This window comes from Cinclus cinclus, chromosome 6 (assembly GCF_963662255.1).
Source record: "Cinclus cinclus chromosome 6, bCinCin1.1, whole genome shotgun sequence".
Lineage (NCBI taxonomy): Eukaryota > Metazoa > Chordata > Aves > Passeriformes > Cinclidae > Cinclus > Cinclus cinclus.
This window is the reverse complement of record NC_085051.1, coordinates 48391482-48413833: the sequence shown is the minus strand read 5'-3', so window position 1 is coordinate 48413833 and position 22352 is coordinate 48391482. Positions and strand designations below refer to the sequence as shown.

Genomic DNA, 22352 nt, shown 5'->3' with positions numbered 1-22352 from the left:
GTCCTCATCAGAGCTGGACATATTTTCCTTCAGGAAGATAACTGTTTTATAAATCAACCTTTTGCAAGGTGCCTGCTGTACCCTGATCTGTAAATTGAAAGTGGAGAAAGATTTCAGTGGTATGAAACGCCTTTAAAATACAGCAGGTGTTTGTGGTATCTTTAGAAGATAGCTTTGGAGACTAGTGGGGAGATATTTTTATTTCTTTCAGACCAAAGTTGAGTTTGTGCCATGATGTCTATTACTTATTGAAGAAGAATTATATATTACTTGGGTTAAGCAAGTCCATAGCTTTATAACTTTTTCTTCCTTCAATTATTTGAGAATAGGTAGTGCTATGTCTGCCAGAGTGTGTGTACAAATCCTTGGCTGATATGGACCCTTGCTGCTCTAAATGTATCTCTGTGTTAGCTCTCTGGCAGTCCCAGGGATATGTCCCATAATATTTAGGGTGGAATTTTCAAACTTGCTGAGCAGCAGCATGCCCTGAGGCCTCCTTGGGGTCCGAATGGAGCGGAGCTGCCTGATCTCTTCAGACGTTTGCAAGAAAAAAAGAGCTTTGGTTGTCGTAGTACTCCATTTCTAAAAGGCAGTTGCTAGTGGAGGATACAAGTGAGAAGAAAAAGCACTGGCTTTACTTGGGCTGCTCAGCACAGTAATTATCTGTAATCATAGCTTTAAATAACTCTCTAGTCTTCCTCACTGGGGGATGGATGACTGCTGACAAACACAGCTCACTGCTGAGTCCTGCTGCCATTTTACTCTTTGCTTGAGGTTTGATGAATCTCAGTAGGAAGAGGTTCAGATCCCCTCTGGGTTTATAGACTACAGGACTCCAGTCCCTGATCAGGCATAAAAGAATGCTAAAAAGGCGTTCTTCCTCCTGGTTGTGAAGTCCTGAGTGATCAGAGCACTGAGTCCTGGCAGTGCTGGGCTGTTCCAGCTGGCTGGAGGGTCTGTGCAGCTGGAACCAGATGTGGCCGTGCTCTGTAAGCCACAGTGCCTGGTGAGCTCACTCTGTGGGAGGGTGACAAAGATGTGGAAACTGCAATAGTTCAGGCAAAAATGAGTCACGAGAAAGCAGCCCGTTTAATTCAATTCCAAAAATGTTCTCAACCACTCAAAATTAATTTATAGCCAGCTTTTTGCAGTGGTCTACTTTTTGTTCCTGAGCTTGGGGATGAGGTTGCTGACAGTTCCAATAGTTGTTTTGTTTGGGACTCAGTCAGGCCTTGTTTGCCTGTGGGTTTCTCTGAACACAAACCAGTGTTGTTGTGCAATATAAAGCCTGGCATTATCAGATTAATGCAAATATTACTTTTAATTATGTACAGAGTGCTGACTGTTTAGGTATAGCTATTTACTGTTTAGGTATAGCCTCTTGTATGTTCTTGACAGCATTTCAAGTGCTCATCTCTTTCAGGGGTCATTTTTTTCTTTCTTCATATAAACAGATCTTTCTGTTCCATGCAAATTAAAATCTGCTTTTTTTTTCCCCCCCATAACCATATGCTTTGAGCCCAAGAAAATAACTCTTAATCAAGAGCTTTAGTATCTAAAATTAGTATTGTCCTACTTGCTACTTTTTTGTTTCCAATTCCATAAGTCTCATTTTCACTGTATAAATATATCATTAGCATGACTGAACTGATAATGTTTTGAAAGATATATCTGAGAAATCTTGTTTTGGAGAGTTAGTCCTTCAGCTGTTCTAAATGGGACAAAAGAACTGTGCCCTTAGAGCATACTTGCAAAGTAGTTGCAAGTGACTTTGTTTCTAAGAAATATTTCCGATATATACTTGACTCTAAAGATTTATTAATTTAAAGGCCATGTGCTTAGTGCTCCAAGTTACACACTCAAAGGTGAAATAGTCAAAAAGATTTTAACACTGATCTTGCAAGGGAAAAATGGCATGTGTAAAAACTTCCCCTGATCAAAATGTGGAAGCAGTGATGTGGAATAGGAAAGAATACAGACTTGCAGACAGATTGACATCCTGTAGCCATGAGCATCCATATTACAACTGTAGGCTGCTTCAGAACACAGGATTCCTGAAGAAGGTGAATTATCCCATCTCTGGTGTGGTTCCTTGCCTGGAAGTGCCCCTCTCTCACACTGATTCCCTATGGAATCGCAGGGCTCCTACCACAGGGTGTCCCACCAGCAGCCTGTGGTTCAGTGCAGTGAATCCCCTTTCCCAGTGTGAAATCCAGCTTCTGCTCAGGCCACATGCCCCAGCTGGGCTTGAGGGTCTCTTTCTGAGTATCTCTGGTTCCAAGGGGTGGGTGTAGGGCACAGGTGGTGGAAGCACTGCAGCTTGCACAGAGCAGTGGCAATGCACCTGAAGGCTCTGACAGCCTTTTCTTCCTTCCATCACTCCGTGTCCTTAAGTACACACTGATGCCTTGCTTTCATTGCCAAACCCCTTCCAACTTGTCCTCTGTAATCTCTTTGGGACAGAGGTATTATCCTTTTAACTGTAGGGCACTTCTGTTCACCGAGGGTGCTGTGACAGCACACTCATCATATGTGGCTGAACACTCTGCAGTCCTCATTATGACACTGGCCCTTGGGAGCTACTGTGTGACAAACTGCACACAAACTAGGAGAGCTGTTCCCAACTAGCCAGGGAAGATTGGGTATTATGGGTTGCTGGGCAGAGTCTGCAGAGCAAAACTAACTTGCAAAGTATATTTGGCAAATAGGGATAACCACACCTTTGAGAAAATGAGGGTGTCTGTACACAATAATATGACCTGCAAAAGAGGAATTTATCAGATATATTATTCACTCTGAATTGTTCACTGATGTCTAGCCAGTGGGCAGATGCCACAGAGGTTTATTAGTATATCAGTGGTGTGACTGGCATCCAGTACTGAGGGATCATACAGTCTGTGGAGGACAAGTGGGAGACAATTGAATACATAAATTCTTGTCTCCAGAGACTGTGAAACTAATGCTGTGGGCTGGCAGGACTTTTTTGTTGGATCACTGCTGATAAAACTTCAGAGCTGACAAAAGTTGAAACCAAACCTACTAGGGAACTTGTCCCCAGCTGCTCAAGATGTAGATTGCTGATAAACCCACAGATACCTTTCAGGTAATTTCCCCATCAGATTCCCTGGACCTGAAGAATCTTTGCTGAAGTTGTAGAGCAGAACTGTTTAACCTGTGATTTCCCAGACTAAAGTGTCTGTGAATGGTAACTAGGAAAATGAAGGATCTTGTCATTAAGTTTGAAGTCACTAAGAAGATAATCTGCATCTCAGCAGAGACACTTGAAGTGGTGCAGATTAGAAAAGGCTGAAAATCGCCCTCTGCAGCATTTATTAACAGAATCTTCGACTTTGTTCTTGTCCTTTCAAGTATTTCCTTATTGCTTAGGGGCAAGAAACAAAGTGCTTTTGAACCCAAGTTGTTATCTGTAAAAGGATAGTCTTACTTCTCAGGAGGGCTGACTGAATAAATGCTCTAAGGATTGTTCATAGTCAATAATGTGGGAATAGAAAGGCAAAATCTAAACCAGACAGCTATCTAACACAGATACTCTGTCTCTTTGATGCTAAAAAAAATTGTAGACTAAACCCTGCATTTTACGTATCTAATGGAATCGTGACAGACCAACCCATCTCCTAGAGTGACCTGGAAATGCAGAAGTTTGTGTGTGGAGTGTATAGAATGGGGAGAGATTTGTAGTTAAGAGTACTCATTTACTCTTTTTACTTCAAAATGACTTGAAGATTGAAATAAAAAATAAAAATGCTGTGATCAGATCTATTGATTATCATTCCCTAGAAAGGAAGATGGCCCCAGGACCCAGTTCTGCCTCACTCATATGCTATGATTCCATTTGGGTATAAAACTATTTTTAAATTTAAATCCCTTTTTTCAAGGAAATGGCCTTTTAGAACTGGGAATTACACATTTTCCCCAGCAGTCTTGGGAAATGAAAAGATATCCCACTTGTACTAGCTCTCATCAAAGTGTGAAATTAGTTTTAAAACAAATGGCTAAAAAAATCAGGCATGTTTTTAAGTCAGCCTGCGCAGAACATGTCTCTGCTTTTCAGTTTTGGGTAACAAAGGGAATATTGTCAGGTGTGATCACGTTGTGGCAGAATGCCTTGCATTAGCCATAGGTTTCCTGTGGATTGTTTTGGAAGGGAGAGGAAGAGGCTATGATATGGATGAGTGCTGTATGCACTCAGAATGTTGCATTTCTTGGTTGAAGAGGATGCTTGTAATAAGGATATGGATGTGTTTATTCCAAAAAACCCTATTCATAGTCTAGCTCATTAATTAGGACAAACAATTGCTGACTGTCATAAACATTCGCTGCCAGAAACACAGGAGAGGGCCATGTTGGAAGATGGCCAAGGTGATAGGTTTATGTTCTGAGCCTCTAAAAGATTATGCTGGAAATAACTACACCTTTTATTTGAAAATTTGAGAGCTTCTGCACCTACTTGGGCAGTTTAACTGGGCTTGGCATGGGTGCAGCTGCTGTCCTGGAGGCTTTCAGGAAGGCTGGTAGGACTGGCTGAATTCAGAATCCACAGTAGCTCCTCCTGGAGCTGACCAAGGATATTCAACTTTGGAAAGGCAAGGGTCAGTGCTCTGTGGTCTGTGCTAACTCCTGACCTCTGCTCTAATGCGAAGCAGACAGAGATCCCAGCTCTGTGCCTCCTCAGAGCTTTCTTTATAGTATCTAGGGAAACTGAAAAGTTACTAAATAATCCCAGATACAATTCCCAGAACCAAAATTGCTTCCACACTCATAATTTGTCTAAAATTTGAAATACTTCTGTTGGCTTTTTAATTTTTTTTTCCACATTCAAGCCCAGAACCAAATGAAAAGGGTTATGAAAAGTTTGAAGTATTTCAATAATTGGAAAATAGTATCCTAATGGTGAGGGGTTTGAATTTTCCTGGAGCATTTTGTACTTTTATTTTTGTAAGAACTGGGTTTTGGAAACTAGTCAAGTAGTACGTGAATATAAGAATCCAAGACATATTGAAACCATTTAAAAGCCTGTGTTCTATAAATGTAGGGTTTAAAAGAATGTGTAAAATGGGAGTGGTCATAAGAAATGTTTTAAGAGATGTAGATTAAAAAAAAAAACAAAAACAACAACAAAAAAACTTAACCCCAGTATGACTGGCAGAGAGAAAACATTACATTAAGAAACATTGCAAAGTAATAGGATAATCCTAAGACACTGCACTTGCAAAATGATTTTTAAAGTTCTCAGTAGTGTATTAAAAATATTAAATAAGTAAATCTTGCAGTGTCCCAGAAGAGTTATTAGATGCACTAGCATGGCTCCTGCAGTGGCTGTACTTGGGAAAGAACTGCTCAGAGAAATTTGGCCCATTGGGAGCCACGTGGGTCACATGAAGGTCTAAACTCGTGGGTCTGTGTCAGGGTCTGCAGTGGAAATCCAGGCATGTCCACAGCTCCTACAGCTATAATGCAGAGCAATCAGCTAATTCATTTATCTGCTCTTTCAGCAGGATGGCTCCAAGAGCACAGCTGAAACAAAGCTGCCTCTGCATCTCTTCAGCCCAGCGCAAATGCAGCAGATTTTCAAAGCAAAACCCATCTTGCTGCTTCTTTGGATCACATTAATTCATGTTGGGTACTCAGCCTGTGGGCAGCTGGGGGTACAGTGTGTGTGCCCCAGAGCATCCTTCCTGCTGCCCCTTCTCCTCCAGGATTTTGGGAAGAGGTACAGTAGGAAGAAGGCTGCAGTACTCTGACTTCCCTCTGTGCTAAATGATTTTGTGCTTGGATGAGCAAGTGGGAGAGGAGTGATGCTTACTTGAGACAAGTGTGTGTTGTGTCAGGTGTTCACCTTTCCCTCTTCCAAAGGGTTTCTGTGTTCACCTTTCCCTCTACCAAAGGTGCCGATATCCCATGCGTGTAGCTGAGCCTCAGACGAAGCGCTGCAAGCCCTGGTTGTGCTGTAGGGGTGCAGGGGGTCTGGCAGAGCTGGCCAAGGGCTGAGGCATCATTCTTCTGTGGCACTGAAACATGTGTGCCTACCTTGTGACAATTCCAAGCAGTGATCTGAGGGTCATGGAGGGTGATTCAGAGAACGTGGGAAGAGTAGCGTTGTGGGAGAAGTTCAGCTACAGGTTTCTGCAGGTAACCTGTCTTACACTTTCCTGTTCCTAAATGTGCTTTTTGTAACCTGTGGATATACTGCAGGAGCTGTCCTGGGTCAGTTCTGTTTAAAATCCTGAAATACTCTTATTTTGTTACCTCTACCAAGAAACTGTTACTGCATCTGGACAAATAAAACTTGGTTTTGCTCAGCATGTCATTATCTATGCCAGAATTTCTTATGTGTGGTTTTTGCCCTCATTTAGTAACATGTACAGTGATGCCAAGTGATTTCTGTAGTGTAAATGCACTTTCCACAGTATGAATTAATACACTGATTGAAATGGCATTAAATGGAAAGCAGTTTTAAACAGCTGGATGCATTTGAAAATAACTGTGAGAAAAACAATTTTGTATAAATTGCTCAGAGGATCTCAGTGGTGATTAAGGGAAGACTTTGCATGGCACAGTGGGTCCCAGAGACTGAGCCTGGGATAGGGGCTGTTGCCCCACTTTACAGGTGTCCCTAATGGTTGCATATTGGTGTGTGAATGATAGCTTTGCACAGCTCTACAGCTTAGGTCTGTTCCGGGGGCCACTATATCTCCTTTGTCCTTTTTGTACTGATCAGGGTCCAGAAGTATTGCTCAATTTCAGGTCCGGAAGAATTGCTCAATCTTTTAGTTCCAGTGATGCAACAGAAATGGGGTGAATGCTGTTGCTTGGTTAACTTTTATCCATTAATCATTAGTCCCAGCTTTAGAAGAATTTGCAAAGGAGTTACAAATCCTGTCATATCTCATATAGACAGCAGCTTTTCTTCCTCCCAAGCAGACAGTAAGTCAGAAATCATACTTTTACCTTGCAGGTATAAATCATGCTGTTAGTGCTTGGGAAGAGTTCCAGAACAAAAGTCTGGTGTTGTAGCTGATTGCTTCAGCCAGCATCTGGCTGCCCTGCACAGAGGGAGGACATGAGGTCTCAAAAGGCAGCCCAAATCCACGTCAGATATTGCAGGTTGTAACTACTAGGAAATCCACCTGAGCATTGAGTCCATGCTAAATTTTATCATCTTTGTGGTACTAGATAACACGAACTGCTTGGTCAAAATCAGTCAGTGATGTTTTATGCCTGTAGTTGGAGTAGCAAAGTGTTTCTCTTCCATTGCAAGCCGGTGATCTTAATATTGAAATAACTTTTTTTATGGCTTCTTGTGTTGACTGCTTAGGTGGATTGACTGTATGTGGGTTGGGGGAGGGCTGTGTTACTGTGAGGTTTTGACAGGAATTCCTTGTGCTCAAGAGAGTAGTAGCAGCATGAGGGCAGAGTGTAAGTGGGGTTTTCTTCCTGTTGGATGACAGTAAGTTTTCCACTGCTACTTAACCATGTTAGATTGCCCTCATTTTTTTCTCAAAAGTAGGGCTAGGAAAACTAGAAAAACCAGGAAGAAGTAGGACTAGGAAAAACTGTATTGGCTGCTCCATGACTGGAGTGCTGGAGCCAATTTTAAGTATGATATAGACATTGCCAGGAATAGAAACCTCTCCTAGGAAATGAATGCCACTTTTCATCTGGGTCTATCCAGCAAATGCACTGTGAGTTTTTGTTTTACAATAGCATAACTTGGAATCACCACAACTCATACTTGAGCATTCAGAAACTTTGCCTAGAAATGTATGTAAAAAGGAGAGTTTTAGGGGACAGTCCCTCTACAACTGCCAAATATAGTGAGAAATGGTAATGTGAAAATTAGTTAGTTTTTCAGCTGCAATGAGATACGTGCTCTTTTCCAAGAGCTGGATTATTATAGTTCAGAAATGTCAGTTCTGAACTAGTCACAGTTGGAGAAGGACACAGCTATCTAGCAACCCACTGAGAATAACATTGCTCCATTAGCTGGCTTCATCTTTAGGACTCTTGTGATGAAAGTCAATGATTTCAGCTTGTCATATTTTGTCATATCCTGTCATATTTTTTATATTTGAAAGAGGGACTAGCTGCCCCATGCCAAACTACCCTGGCTAAATCCAGTACATCCTGTTTTATTTTTTAAAACTTTTCAAGGTGAGGTCACTCTTTTCAAAGCTACTCTCAAATTCTGAGAGCTACAGCCTTAGATTCTGTCCTGTCTGACAGGCCTCACTTAGGGAAGAATTCCCTCTTTCATGCAAATGCAGCTATGCTGGTCTGCACATGGAGGTCTGACCCTGCTCCAGCTGTCCCCATGGGTGGTGCAGTAGCTGCTCTGCAGTTCTTTTGTTCTGTTCTGGGACCTGTTGAGTAGAAAGCCTGATGACAGCTGGGAAGCAACAATTCAGACTGTTGTGAATGCTGTCATTTTGTTTTCTCTGGTCTGATGTGGAAGAAAACTCCCTAGGAGCTGCAGGGAAGGACCTGTAATATTGCATGAATCCTTTTACCTCGTGGAAAGGAGCATTGGCAAGGTGGTGGGGAGCAGAAGGATGGCTCTCCTTTGTAAAGACTGAGCTGCCGAGATCTATGGTGATTGCAAAACACCATTGGTTCAGCTTCCCCAGGAGCCATGCTCTGCCTTTCACCCTGAGCACTTTCTTCCACATGAATCGTTTCATGGAAACTGAGGGACTCTGTGGAACTGAATTGTCCACAACAAACTTGGGTTCAGTAATTAACTCTAAAACTTTGTGCTGAAAAAATTCTTTCAGTGATGAATAACAACAAGGAAGAATATTTTATTTTCCACAGAACACTGGCTGCTTGTCTGGCAGTAGTTGTAGGATGTGATCCAAACCCATTGAATGTCAGTGGCTCTCATTCTGTTCACTTCAGTGGAACTGACCTACAGGGTGCTCTGTTACGGCTCGTCCTTATTAGTCAAGTTTAGTTCAGCAGTGCTAGGGGTGAGCCTAGGATGGCTCTGCTCTATTTTACAGGCACAAAGGAGGCTGTCTGGGTGGTGGAGAGCTTGTGCTCTAAACAGAGACATCAACAGAGCACTCAAGCCTCATACATTACTGCTGATGGACAGCTGGAGAGAGCAAGAGGAAAATTAAAAGCTTGGAGCCTGGTATGGAGTCAAAGAGATGGCAAAAGAAGACATTCACCAGTGTTGATAATTGCCTCTGAAGGCTTGTTTGTGGTTTGTCTTGGAAGTTGCTGGCCAATTCGTGTTGTCTGTTTATCCCAGATTCACTGCATGTGCATTCAGGTAACCTCTGCATGGTGTCAGCAGAAGTTAACCGAGCATCTAAGCATCTGATGCTGTTTTCAGCAGCTGTAATACCTCAACAACAGCAGTTTATACACCTCCAAGTTAAGCATGTGCCAAAGTACTTCGTTAGTCTGGTGTCAGGTGCTCAGTGCACGAGCCCAGAAGGGCACTGGAAGAGTTTTCCACTGACATGACTCTGGGAAGAAACAGAAGGTGTTTGTGTTTGGTATAGCTAATCTGGAATACACCACAAACACCAAATTAATCTCATTTAAAAGCTTTGAATTAAATCTGTTTACTGTAATGGAGCCTCCCACAATTCTCCACCTTCTTTTTGTTTCCTGGTATATTTTCATTTGAGAAAGCTGCAGGGTGAATATGTTCTCTGTTCAATTGAACGGAGATACTGCAGTTTTTGGTATTACTGTTCAAAAGGAAAGCCACAACATCATTAGCTTTTCTCCCTTGCTCTTTTGGATTGCCTTTCATTCCTGTTCAGGTCTCACCCAAACCCTGCTTATCTTCTTGTTTTCTGTTCTTCCAGCTTCTTCAAATGCGATGACTCAGCAGCTACAGGATGAATTTGACAGTAGCGTGGAGAATGCAGAGGCTTGGATGAAGGCCATCCAAGAGAGACTGAGGATCAATGACAACACCAAAGGACCTCGATCTGCCCTAGAAGCCAGATTGAGAGAAACTGAGGTAAGAGAAGATCAGTGGAATTTGGAGGTGTCTCTCGCTGATGCCATTGTTAACAGCAGTTATTGCTGTGAGCTCAGGAGTTTTCCATTAGGAAATTGTCAGCTGCCCCTACTTGTTGGAGCACTGGGTCTGTGTGGATTCTTTTTTAATTTTCTATTTTAGTTATTTTTAATTTTAAAAAATTTCTTATGCTTTTTAAATTTTCTCTTTGCAAATTATTTACTGATGTATAAAAAGAGGATGGCAGTTTGCTATCACAGGCTTCTAAGCTTTTCAGTTTGATTTGGAGCAATAGCAGCAGGTTTGGCAGATTGAAATGTTTACACTCTCCTGAAGCCTGGAACAATTTGGTTGCTTCTTGCAATTACCATAGTAATTTGCAGACAACCAGCATATAGTATAAGAGAATCAGATTAAGTTAGTGTTCATGCCCTCCAGGACTCTGGCACTGATAGAAAAATATTGCATTGTCCTGGTAATGGGCTGTTTTAGAGTAATTCCTTTGTCTTTTTCCATAACCCTGATGATAACAAGGTTTACAGGTCCCCTTTATAATCTGTTTAATGAAAAGGTAAAATTTCTTTTTTTCCTGGTTTTACTTAATCTGTTGTATAACTCTTCTCACAGAGATCCTGTTGTAGATTGTGCCTGTTCTCTTACAGTGATTTCATATTCATTAACTTCAGTTTCATTAGATGTTATCTAGGCCTTGTAATCTCAGAGAAGGAAACACTCCTGTTTGTCCCATTTGTACCATTCATGATTGGAGGGAGTGGTGATATTTCTCTGACTAACATTGAAACTATTTTTATATTTTTATTACCTCTAATTCCAAGGATCTGTTTAATTTAAATGGCAAGATCTTTCCTGTTGTTGTTTACCCCGAAAGCCTTTTGTGTGTCTACTGATATTTGACCTGCCTCTTATGAAGTTTAACAAAAGATGTTGCATGGATGATGAGGTAGTTTACAGTGATGTCTTCTCTTCAGCCTTTTTCCTTTACTGAGGTTTATTGGGGGATGGATCTTGCCTCTGGCATAATATAGACTGTTCATGGAGTGATGGATGGTGGCTAGACTTGCATGTCAGTCACAAATATCTGAAGCATTTTATCTTGGTGTATTGTTTTATTTTTCTGACCTTAAATTATTTTCACCCTTTTCTTTTGTCTGGGAAACTGTGATGTGTACAGTCTCAAGAAAGACACAAGAAACACAGGAACTCGAGTAGAAGAGTGGTAGTTTGGCAAAGGGAGAACATTCATGGCAGAGATAACAAATTATAAGGTCTAGAGATTTTTGGTGATGTGATATGACCTGAACTGCTGAAGCCTGTTTCCTTCTGTGGGCTTTAGAGGAGGTCTGTAACATGCAAAAAGTCGTGTTAAGAGATTCTTGCAACTTATACTTGGGAGATTAGTAATTCTAAAGATTAATAAATTCTTTCTTCCTGTGTGTACCTTAACCACCTCGTGTTCCTTCATCCTGCCTCCTTTCTGGGCCTGGCTTCTGTCTTCAGCTCAGATGTCCTTGTGATGTGCTCACTGCTTCACCTATTGGCTGTTTTCAAATCCAATGATCAGTTTTCAGTTCCTTTTTTGCACCTGGCTTGCCAGTTTTTTTCATGCTTCCTTCCTGTGTTTTTTTTTCTGTTAATTTCTTAATGAAAATGTCAGCCAATGAGACAAAATCATGTAAAAAACAGGTTCGAAAAAGAAAAATGACTGTACAGCCACTGCTTTCTTTCCAGCTGTTGTTGGCTTCTAATACTGGAAAAATATCAGGCTTAGAATACAGCTTTACTTTTACCCTTTACCTGTTGGATGATAGCTGTGGCTTGTATTTTCTTGCTTTGCCCTGCCCTTTGCCCTGCTTCCCTGGATTCTGTTAATCACACCTTTCTTAGGAAATAATTTTTCCAAACAACTGTTTATACATCATGTGCAGGTGTGCTGCCTACATGCCAAAAGAACAGGCTTTGCTTTTCCCAGAATGTGGGACTGAATAACCAAAGGCCTTTTTACCTGTCTCACCTTTGCAATAGCTGACATGTTTTTGTTTGGCTTTTTTTTTAATCAAGTCCCATAGGCCTCATTTTACCAAAAGTAATCACTGATTTTGAAAATCTTGGCATTTTCATTTAGAAGCCTTTTTCTTCAAACTGGAAAGTCTGTAGTTTGCCAGGAGTATATGGAAGAGCAGCAAGAAAAGCTAATTTGATAGTATCAGAAGTTTGGATAAAGTAATGTTGAAAGCTGACATCTGAATTGGGGGGTAATTAATCTGTTAAATTGTACAGAACTTGTGCTGATTTTCCTACCTCTGGATACTTAAAATTAGATTATTCCCTTTTCAGTTCCTGGCATTCCTATTTGTGTAAGATAGACATTTTCACCAGTTCATAACTTAGCAATTTAGGGTCGAAGCAAAATTTGGTAGCAGGCAGAAAATTCCACTAGTTAATTTCTCTTGGCTTCTTTTCTAAGCCAACTTTTATTTGCACTAGGAAGCCTTTTTAATATGCTTCATGATTTCTTACAGTATAGCTTAAAATTGAGAGGTTGCAGTGTAGCCTGTGGAGGTTGCTTCTTTGTGCTTTGGCAGGTGGGGGAGAACAGCTGGCCTGTGGCAACACAGTGCTGTAACCTTATAAGAGCAATTGAAACACAGCCACAGGCATTTCATAGAGGATGGTCTGTTTTTTGTAGCTAACTTAAATGTTTTTCAACTGCTGTGTGGTTTTCAGTTAAATTCAGTCCTTTAAGAATAAACATGTCTGAAAAAAATGTTTATATTTTCCTTTTAGGAGAAACTGCAGCAGGGAGTTAGGTGGGAAGGGTTAATTCTCTGTGTTGTATAAGAAAAGTTTCCATCCCATGGTAGTGTAGTGTTAACAACTAGACTCGATGATCATGAGGGTCTTTTCCAACCTAAATGATCTAGGAGTTCATGATTCCTGGGTAGAAACAAAGTTTACATTTCATCAGTTATGCCTGTTTTCTTTCCACGCTTTCAGTATAATTTGTTTTTCTCACAGAAAATACGTGCACTGGAACCAGAAGGCAGCTTGAAAATGGACTTGATTCTTGTGAAGGCAGATGCTGCTCTTCGCAGCATCGGTGAGGATAAGAAGCATGAGGTGCTCTCTAAACTGAAAGACATTAAAGCTTTGTGGGAAGAGACAGCCATATACATTACTCATTGTCACAGGTAAGACAAACGTACTCTTGGGTGTGTTCAGGCAGCTGTTTCCTCCAGTGCTTTCATAAAATGCTTCCTGCTTCTCTCTGCTGCCTGGATTGTAGATAACAATTCCCTGCTAATCCCAGTCCCATGAGTATTTTGAGGACTGTGTGGGTAAGGAGGATCAGTGGGACTTCAGTGCTCAGCCTTCACAACCTGGCCCACCCACCTCATGGTCTGGAATTATGAGTTTGGTCAGGCATGGGGACCTTACACAGAATATATCTTCCCCAAAGCAGAGAGGACCTGGGGAGTGAATCCAAACCTGTGAAGTCAGAGAGAGTTAAAATTGCTGAGAACCTTGTGCACTGCTTTGAAGGCCTTTTGAGCTTGGTCTCCCCTGCTCCCATCATCATTTCATCTAACTTGTCTCTCCTGCTCTCCCCAACAGCCGCATTGAGTGGGTCTGGCTGCACTGGAGCGAGTACTTGAAAGCCCAAGATGAGTTTTACACATGGATTCACAACATGAGGGTGACCTTGGAGCCTGACATTGAGTTGCAGCTTGGCTTAAAGGAGAAGCAGTGGCAGCTGAGCCATGCTCAGGTTTTGCAGAATGATGTCCTTAATCAGTCAGTCCTGCTGGAAAGGTTGCTGGAGGAGGCTGCTTCGTTGTTCAGCAGGATAGGTGACCCCAGCGTTGATGAGGATGCTCAGAAGAAAATGCGGGTGGAATATGAAGGAATCAGACAAGAAGCTCAGGTACATTTATAAGTAGTGAGAGGTGTTCAAATTCCTCCAGTTCATGGTGTTGTTTGCTACGTGCTCCTTGAGTGATGGGGCTTACCTGGTAGGACTGTAAAAGGAAGCAGAGCTGAGGACCCCTGTTCTTCCAGTCAGTGCACTGTTTGAAACAATTGTCAAGGCCCAAGATAAGCTGTTGTCCTGGAGTGATGTTAATTGGGATGCTCTTACATGGTGCTTTCTACTGTGTTGCTGTAAAGTAACTGCAGGCTGTTTGCTGTGATCTGGTGAATGTTGCTCTAGGTCATCTCTGTATGAAGTTTGAATTATTCCTCATCTTTCAGCACATTAGTGGTTCATGTATAACCAGATGTAGAGTACCCATTCCAGGAGCCAGGGAATATTACATGGACACAGCCTTGCTGGAGGAAGTAGTGTTAGTTGAGACCCCAAGCTGCCCTCCCTGCCTGCAGAACTGGGAAACACAGAGGTGGGCATCAGCTCTGGCCCATCACTTTGCTCAGTGGCCAGTTACACTATCTGAAAGATTCTCATGCACACAGATACTAATTCTTGACCAATACTAATCTTCCAGCTTGAACAGTTGTTAGATAGGCTGGTGTAAGGCATCCTGTTTCATCTTTCAGTACCAGTGATTTCCTTTCAATGTATTTCTGAGTAAAGATTTCGGAAAATACTTGTACTTTTCATTTCTAAAACTCAAATAAAGACAGGATTAGACCATGTGGTATGGCCAAGGGGTAGACTTCTGTGAATGAGCAGAGGGACTCAATTTCTTACTTAACAAATCAATAGAAATACTCAAAGGGATATTTTGAATAAATAAATATATCTCTGTGTGTCTGTATATGTATGTATATATGTGTGTGTATATATATACACATATATACATATATATACACATATATACATAGATATAGATAGATAGATAGATATATATATATATATACACACACATCTATACCAAACACATAAAATGTAAACCTGGTTTTTGCTCATAGTGACTTTCAGGAATTTCATAGGCTGGAATTGCCTGGTGCAAATAGAAATAATTTTCATAATATTGGTTCTGCTCTCTTCCTCTGTTATAATGCTGCCTTCAGTTAATTCCCACGCCTATACACCAGTCCAGAACTGGAGCCTGGCAGTGATGGATGCCTTCCTTCCCTGGGTGCCATTGTACAAAGTTAACTTCAGATCACACTGGAAGAGCAACACTGGGATTCTTGTTCCATTACCCTGCTAGCTCCATAGATATATTTTCTCTTTTGAAGCAAAATACCCCAAACCCCAAAAGTGATGAAAAAACCCCTAAGCTGGCAACTTTTGTGAGCATGTAGTTCAGGTACTTTTCTAGTTGTAAATATACAACTAATGCTAATATCTCTCCAAAGTCTAGAGTATATTTGAAAATTCTGTAGCTGCAGCTGCCACAGAGGAGCCACCAGCAGACTTGGGCCTCAGCAGTGATTGTTTATTTTTAAAGGTAGATTGCTTGATTACAAGGCATTTGGATATACAAATAAGAAGGTTCATGGGAATTCAGGTGTTGTCTATCTAGATTGCTGTTTAAAATTATCATTCACTCCCTTCTCACCAAAATTGTCTTTGGTTTTGAAGCTGGAGACAGTCATTAGTTATTTTAATAAAGCTGTTCTTTCAAACAAGAAATTTGAATACTCAAAGCCAGAATGTGACCTCTCTGAGACTGATTTTACATAGTGTGATTTCTCTAACTGACTTGGATATGTGCTGGTGTAAATGAGATCAGGAAGTGGCTCCTACTAGTTAGACAAAATATGTCTTTATGTTTCCAGCCAACTGAGACACTAGAAAAAGCTTTTCTTTGGCATTGGTTATAAATACCACATTTCATAGAAGGATGGAGTTAGAGAGCCCAACTAAGAAATCCCTCTTTCAGAAGGTACGGAACAAAGAAGGCAGTTGGAAAGCCTTGTATTTTGCAACTGAAGTAAAGGAGGAGTTTATTATCTAATGCCAGGGTTACAGGCACCTTGGGAATTGCGTTGGAAAATATAACACTTGTTAGAGAAACCCTGCCACCTCCTGCAATGGGCAGGAGGAATGAATGAAAGAGCCACAGGAGTTGTAAGGGGATTGCTCTGGCCCCTCACATGATGAGAGGCCAGACTAAATGTGACTTGCAGATGCCAGCTGAATGCCTGAGCAGAGGAGACTCACTGGTGTTTGTAGATTACACTGGTGTTTGATGAGCATTTTTAGATCCTGTGCAGTTGTCCAGCTCTATCAGAAGGCAGGCTCTTGGACAGTGTTTCTTAAATGGTTTGCCTGTGATATTGCCTCCCTGGTATGAGCAAATGGTGGGAGGGTTTGTTGTTTTTTTTTTTCCTCGTGCTAACATGTGTCTTTAACATTCCCAAATTTTAAAGGCATCTCTTTTAATTACATCAACAAGAATATTTTTAGATGTGGCAGCCATTTTCCTACATGCTTTCCCTTGCCCAGGAAATTAAAAATATGGAGAGGTAAATGGTTGTGTGTTTTAGCATAAATGATTATTTAAGATAGTAAGAAAAGTTATAGTATACAGGATGTTGATGTTTAGGAAATACATTAAATACTTCTGAGCACATCAAATTAATTTCAGTCCATGTTGTCTCTGTTAACTGAAACCTAGATACTTGGAATAGCTTGCTAAAGTACCCCAAGGGTAATACTTAAAGCAGCAGGAAGTGCTACAGGAACTTTCTGTACTCTCCTTGAGACTCTACAGAGGGATTTAAAGTAGGAACTTCCTTTAAGTGCTCTAGATTGCCTTCCAGAAGAGGCTCATTTGCCTTCGCTGACTGTGAAGGGAGCTTAGGGTAGAGGGCTTCCTCAGCTTCTTTCCACCTTCCTTGAGTACCAGGGCTGGGCTCTGCCCAGACACATCCCCTTCTCTGCAGCCCATGGCAAGCCCATCCTCTTCCTGTCTGTGCTCTTACTCTTTCCATGGCCATGTCCTTGCTTCATGCCTAGTAAATGTGGATGTTGAATTTCACACTGTGCTGCTCCCCAAACAGCTAATCTGATACCTTATTTTTCATCATTGGAAAGTTTTCTTGCTTTACCTTTTGTGGGGGAGAGAGCTCAGCCAGCTCTTTGTAAGCCTTTTGTCTGACAACTAGCACAGTCTGTCCAGATCCATGGCATCTATTCCTTGACCTCACAGACCAGCAGTGCTTATTTCTTTGTTTTAGCTGGCCAAGGCTAGGTTGTTTTGACTTCTTTTTGAACCCCTGGATATCAGCCTAAGATTATTTGAGCTTAGTAACATATCTGCTTTGTTATTCTGATTTTTGGAGCTCCTGCCAGTAAACCAAATTAATCTAATTCCTTGGAGTCAATAAGCTTGGCCTGACTTGGTTCACTTCGATGTGTGGCCCTTTTACACTGCTATAACGTTGTCTTCTTCAGGTCCTTGACCTAAGGTCAAAGCATGAATTGTTTAGCCTCTGCAGATTTGAGAGTTGACACACAGGGATTTAGCAAGTGAAGTGTTCTGCTGGATACATCTTGGCCAAAGAAGTCTGCCATCATGATTCTACCTTTTGGTTTCTTCCAAACCTGTGTATGGCTGGTGCTATTAAAGGTCATGCTCTAATAAATGGGCAGCATTTCATCCTCCCTGGGAAACAACTGTCCCTTAACTGTCCCTCTTTTGTCCCACAGCAAGTGAACTAACTTGAGGGGAGTCACTCAGGATTTGCAAAAGTCAGCAGAGACTGAAGTGACAGGGTGAAGAACAGACCGGTGGTGTTCCACTTGCAGAGTGGTGGCTTTGTAGTACACCATGGGCATAACTTGTCCCAGAGGTGAAGGGCAAAGTCCCAGAGGGAATGCCACCCCCAGCACATGGGGGATCCTGCTGGCCTGGCTGGAGAACAGGCTGACAGAATGGAGATGGCTCACTGTCACCTTGGGCAGGTTGGCACGTGTGGGGACCTGTCCAGAGCCTCACAGGCACAAGGGAACTGCAAAGAGGAGTTGGAAGCTCTACCCACCATGGAGGGTAGCTGCTCAGAGACCAGAAATGCTCAGCTGCTTTTGTGTATTACACAAAATAAAATTTGGCCCCATGTCTGTGAGAGGAGAGGGTGTTTTCAAGGGTGCTGCAGACACTAAATGGATTGCACAAGGAATTTATTATTTTTTTTTTTAAATCTAATGTAACCACAGTATACCTCAATCAATCTCCAAGCCAACTGGAGAAGGGTAAGAAAAAATCAGTCTGGTTTTGCAGAAGATAATGTTTTGGTTGAGTATTATACTAGTGAAACAACAGAGCAGGTGGTTTGTATCAAAATCAAAAAGGCCTGAGCTTGGGCTGGCAAACAAGGCTAGTCTGAACAAATACGACTCTAACTTGTGAGGAGTGCCAGACTGGATCAGCAGGTAGCAACTCATGATGTGCAGACCCTTGATAATTCAGGGATTGTTGGTTATAGGATGCACAGGCAGTAACTTGAAAAATGAAGCCTGCTTTCCATTGGCTTGAATTTGCTTCCTGAGTCTGTGATAACACCACAGAATAATTTGTGACCTGCTAAGTAAGTATAAAAGTGCCTGGACTACACAATTGAAGGTGATAGTCATTTTCCATGCAGTTTGTTTAAATAATGAACAATTTAAAACAACTTTCATGCTTCTATTGCTTTCTCTTTTATTTTCATTTTGAGAGACAAGGAAGATGTGCTTGTCTTTATTTTTAATCCACAAGAGGAATGTAACTGCTTGTCTCTCAAAGTGAAAAACAGAAACATTCTTCAGTTTCTTTTCTTTTTCTAATGAGAGGGTAGAAAGATTTGGAAAGCCAGAAGTTCACCTGACAGGGACTTGCAGTTTGTTTTCTTGGGGACGTAGACACTGAGACCCTACAGCAAAATCTAGACAGTAGCAAGCCTTTGTGTACTTTTGCATTCTGTTTCTCAAGGTAAACTTTGAATTCCTGTGGAGGCCAAGTGTTATCAGGGCTAGTGAAGAGGGAGTCTTGTTTGTAAATTCTGGGTTACAGTGTAAAGGAAAAAGAGTCAGATAAGCACAGTCCTCACCACTTCTGATGTCTCTTGTTACAGAACAGAGTGAAGCTGCTTGAAACCATAACCAAGGAGCATGAGCAGTACAGCGCCAATGTCAACCAGTTTCAATCGTGGCTGAATGGTGTCACAGAGAGATTAAACTGCTGCATTGGAGAAGCAGCCAAGTCTTCAGCAGAGGACAAGCTAAAGGCACTGAAGGTCCTAGAACGCTACAGCTCTAACAAGGAGTTAGGATTGTGTGTTTTTCATGCCCATATGTGTTGCTCAAACCATAGAAGGGTGTCCTTGAGAAAAGAATTACATGTACAAAATAGATGGTGATTTTAGCATGGGCTAGGGCAGATGAGTTGTATGAGGTCCTGAAACAGTTTTTATATATGGTTCTTCCAGTAGGAGTCACAAACTGGTCTGGTTTGTTTTTCTTAAAGCCTCATCTCCAAGGGTTATGTGAGAGTCTTGTTTAATAAATCAGATTTGGTAAACATGATCCATATAGACTCTGAAGTTTCACAGTTTTTGAGAATTTAGAGCTGGTGATGAAAATACCAGTTTTGAGAACAATAGCCTTTATTTTGGTGCCAATGCTTTTCATATTTAGCTTAAAATTTCTGAGATCCAACTACTAATATATGTCTAGTGCCTGCATCTCCTGCTCTCTTTGTCAGGGATCTCAAGTGATAAGCATTAATGAAAACTAATATTTTCAGAATCAATGGCAATTATTATTACTCAGAAGGCAGTCAGATGACTAACCCTGTCTTCTGGTCACATATTTTGAAATAAGAAAATACACATATTTTGAAATAAGAAGTGAAAACCAAAATACATACAACCAGGGAAGGTGGTCTTTTTTCCTACTGATTTCAGCTTTTTCCCCAGCTTCCCATTCCTGCAGATAATCTTTATTTAGCTTCTTTTTGCAGGAAATTGCCAAAGACATTAGGAGTGGTGGGAAAAAATGGAAGCACCTTGAAAATCAGTGTGCAGAGGTGATTCAGAATACCTCTCCACTTGGATCTGCAAGACTGAAGGATGAACTTGAAGAGCTAAGAAGAGCCTTGGAAAAGTTGAAAGTGCTGAGTAGTCAGGAGGAGGAGAGATTGATCAAGATCCAACAGTCTGAAAGTGCCTATGAGTCCCAAGCCAGACAATTAGAAGCAGACATCCAGAAGCTGAGAAAAGATCTACAGAGACTAGAAAATGATCTGGACCCTGGGGAAGGGGAAAAGACTGAAGATGAGTTGGTAACTCTATGGAAAAAATGCAGTGTAAGTTGTTAACTCTTTGTGTGGAGGATCAAGTGCACCCATAGACTGAATGTGCATAGTGACATCCAAGAGATGCCTGTCCCATTGGTTAGAGGTGATAAGGGAAGAATATGAGTGTGTGTGAAACACACTGAGGAAAATGCGACTGCCAGCAATGGAATCAACTGCCCCAACCTTCATCTTATACTGCACAGAAGGAGCAGGGTCAGAGGACGTGCTGGAGTTTGTGCCTAGAGTTCAAAGGGATTATATGCACAAAGAGCACAAATACAGAGCAAGCAACACAATTTGCTCTACTTAAAAAGAAGCAGGAAATGAATGTCTCACTGTATATATAAATACACAGACACGAGTGCATTCACAGACACTAGTACACGTATTTCTGAGGTGTTTGGTAAGACCATTGCTGTACAGTATCCTTCATTGCTGTAAGATAGGTGCTTCTCTTCCTTTACTTGCAGACACATCGTAAGTACTAAGAAGTCCCAAGATTGTTACAATCCAGTATTTACACCAAAATCAATCTACTGCAAAAATGAGTGCAAAAAATTTGTCACACATTAAGTAGATAAGAATCTTTACTGTGTGTTTCCTCTCAGGGGCTGGTTTTGCAGCTTTCAGAAAATGCCTTTCATTGCTGTTTGTATGTCTAGAGCTATGCAGGACTAACTGGGAAAAGTATATGCAAAAAGGACCCCAAAAATTTAGACTGGTTCAATCCAGCTACATTTGCATGGGTTTTAGTTGTTTTTGTTTCCCTGAGTCACCCTAGAATTAACATTTTCTCTGTGTGAGTCTCTCAGAAAGATCTGTTCAGGCAAACAGATGCTGTTAAGACTGCTCCAAAAATTCAGCTCGTGTTATATACTGCAATCAGTGAACTGAAACTGGGCCTATTTGTGATTCACTCTGTTCAAACAGTGAACCCTGCAGATCAGATGCAGAGGCTAGGCACTGTGAGGAGAGGAGGGAGTGCCTGCTGGAGAAAAACTGTTGCTGAAAATGTTTTCTGTCTTAGCAAAGACCATATTCCTTATAACCAAGAAAAAAAGCCACTGAAAGGGGATTTGTACATACCCTGAGACACAGCCTTACTTCTTGATTGCATTCGCCAGACACTTCATAAAGTGTGATCTGTTAATTATTTTTATAATTAAGGCAACAAGAGCAGCTCTGGCTGCAGAAGAGTCAAAGATTGAGAGGCTGAAGGCTCAGCTTAAGGAAATGCTACGGTTTTCCCAAGATGTGCAGCCACACGCTGAGAGTGTTGTCTCTGCAATACACCAGTATCAGAGGTACTGGGAAGTCTGATTATGGTGGGCAGGTGGGGGGAAATCTTCTCTGAGGGATTGTCAGGGGCCTAAGGAAAAAGTAGCATACCATCCAGTTGTAAGTGATGGGTAGGAAAAAAAAAAGCTTTTGCTAATTACATGCACCTCCATGTTTCAGTAAGGCTGTAATTTTAAACATTTGTTAGGAGCTGGAGACTCCTGGTCATTTTCAAGCAAAGGTCTTACATCATTAATGTTGTGTATGGTTTGAAGAAAATTAGATTGCTGGCAGCTAATTTGATCTGATTAGCATTTTATGATAATAATTTATGTATTTTGCTTGCCTTTCATGCCAGCAACTAGAAAATCAGGACAGGAGCAGTGGTAGTAAACGGTTCGGAAGAATTATGGCCCTCCCTTGTTGAGTTGGCTGCGTGACTCACCAGCCTTAGCAATTATTTGGCAGAGTTTATTCCCCTTCTCCTGGCAGCTTATATGCATGTTCCTGTTTTCAACTTGCCTTGGGTTGGAAACTCTGAAAGTTTAGCCTCTCCCAGACTTCAGTGTTTCCGTTTCCAGGCTGCCTGGAATCAGGAAGTAAAGAAGCCGCAGCAAATTTTGCAAACTAGAAGAAAGGATCATTTTTTTAAGGGAAAAAGAAGGTCAGTTCTTTTCCTGTATCCCAGCTTATTTCCCTCTGTGCACAGTATGCTGTCCTGCTGGAAGGGTTATAGGTCATTGTGGGAAAGGATTTCAGTATTAAAACTAGCAAGTAAACAATGTTGAAAGAGGAGCAAAGAAGGCAGG

At 41.4% G+C, this 22352-nt stretch overlaps 1 protein-coding gene across 4 annotated transcripts in view; it reads left to right on the top strand.

Annotated features, from left to right (window-relative positions):
• Window positions 1-22352, top strand: part of SYNE3 (spectrin repeat containing nuclear envelope family member 3) — a 65442-nt gene that overhangs the window by 11528 nt on the left and 31562 nt on the right. For 2 of the 4 annotated variants that reach the window (XM_062495523.1, XM_062495521.1), the window contains exons 2-7: window positions 9843-10000; window positions 13037-13209; window positions 13634-13943; window positions 19043-19204; window positions 19930-20274; window positions 21433-21569. In XM_062495523.1, the coding sequence (XP_062351507.1) occupies window positions 9857-10000; window positions 13037-13209; window positions 13634-13943; window positions 19043-19204; window positions 19930-20274; window positions 21433-21569 (1271 nt within the window). In that variant the 5' untranslated portion in view covers window positions 9843-9856. Of the gene's footprint in view, window positions 1-9036; window positions 9155-9255; window positions 9296-9842; window positions 10001-13036; window positions 13210-13633; window positions 13944-19042; window positions 19205-19929; window positions 20275-21432; window positions 21570-22352 lie in introns of those variants that run through there. The other 2 variants (XM_062495522.1, XM_062495524.1) reach the window with 2 other exon arrangements.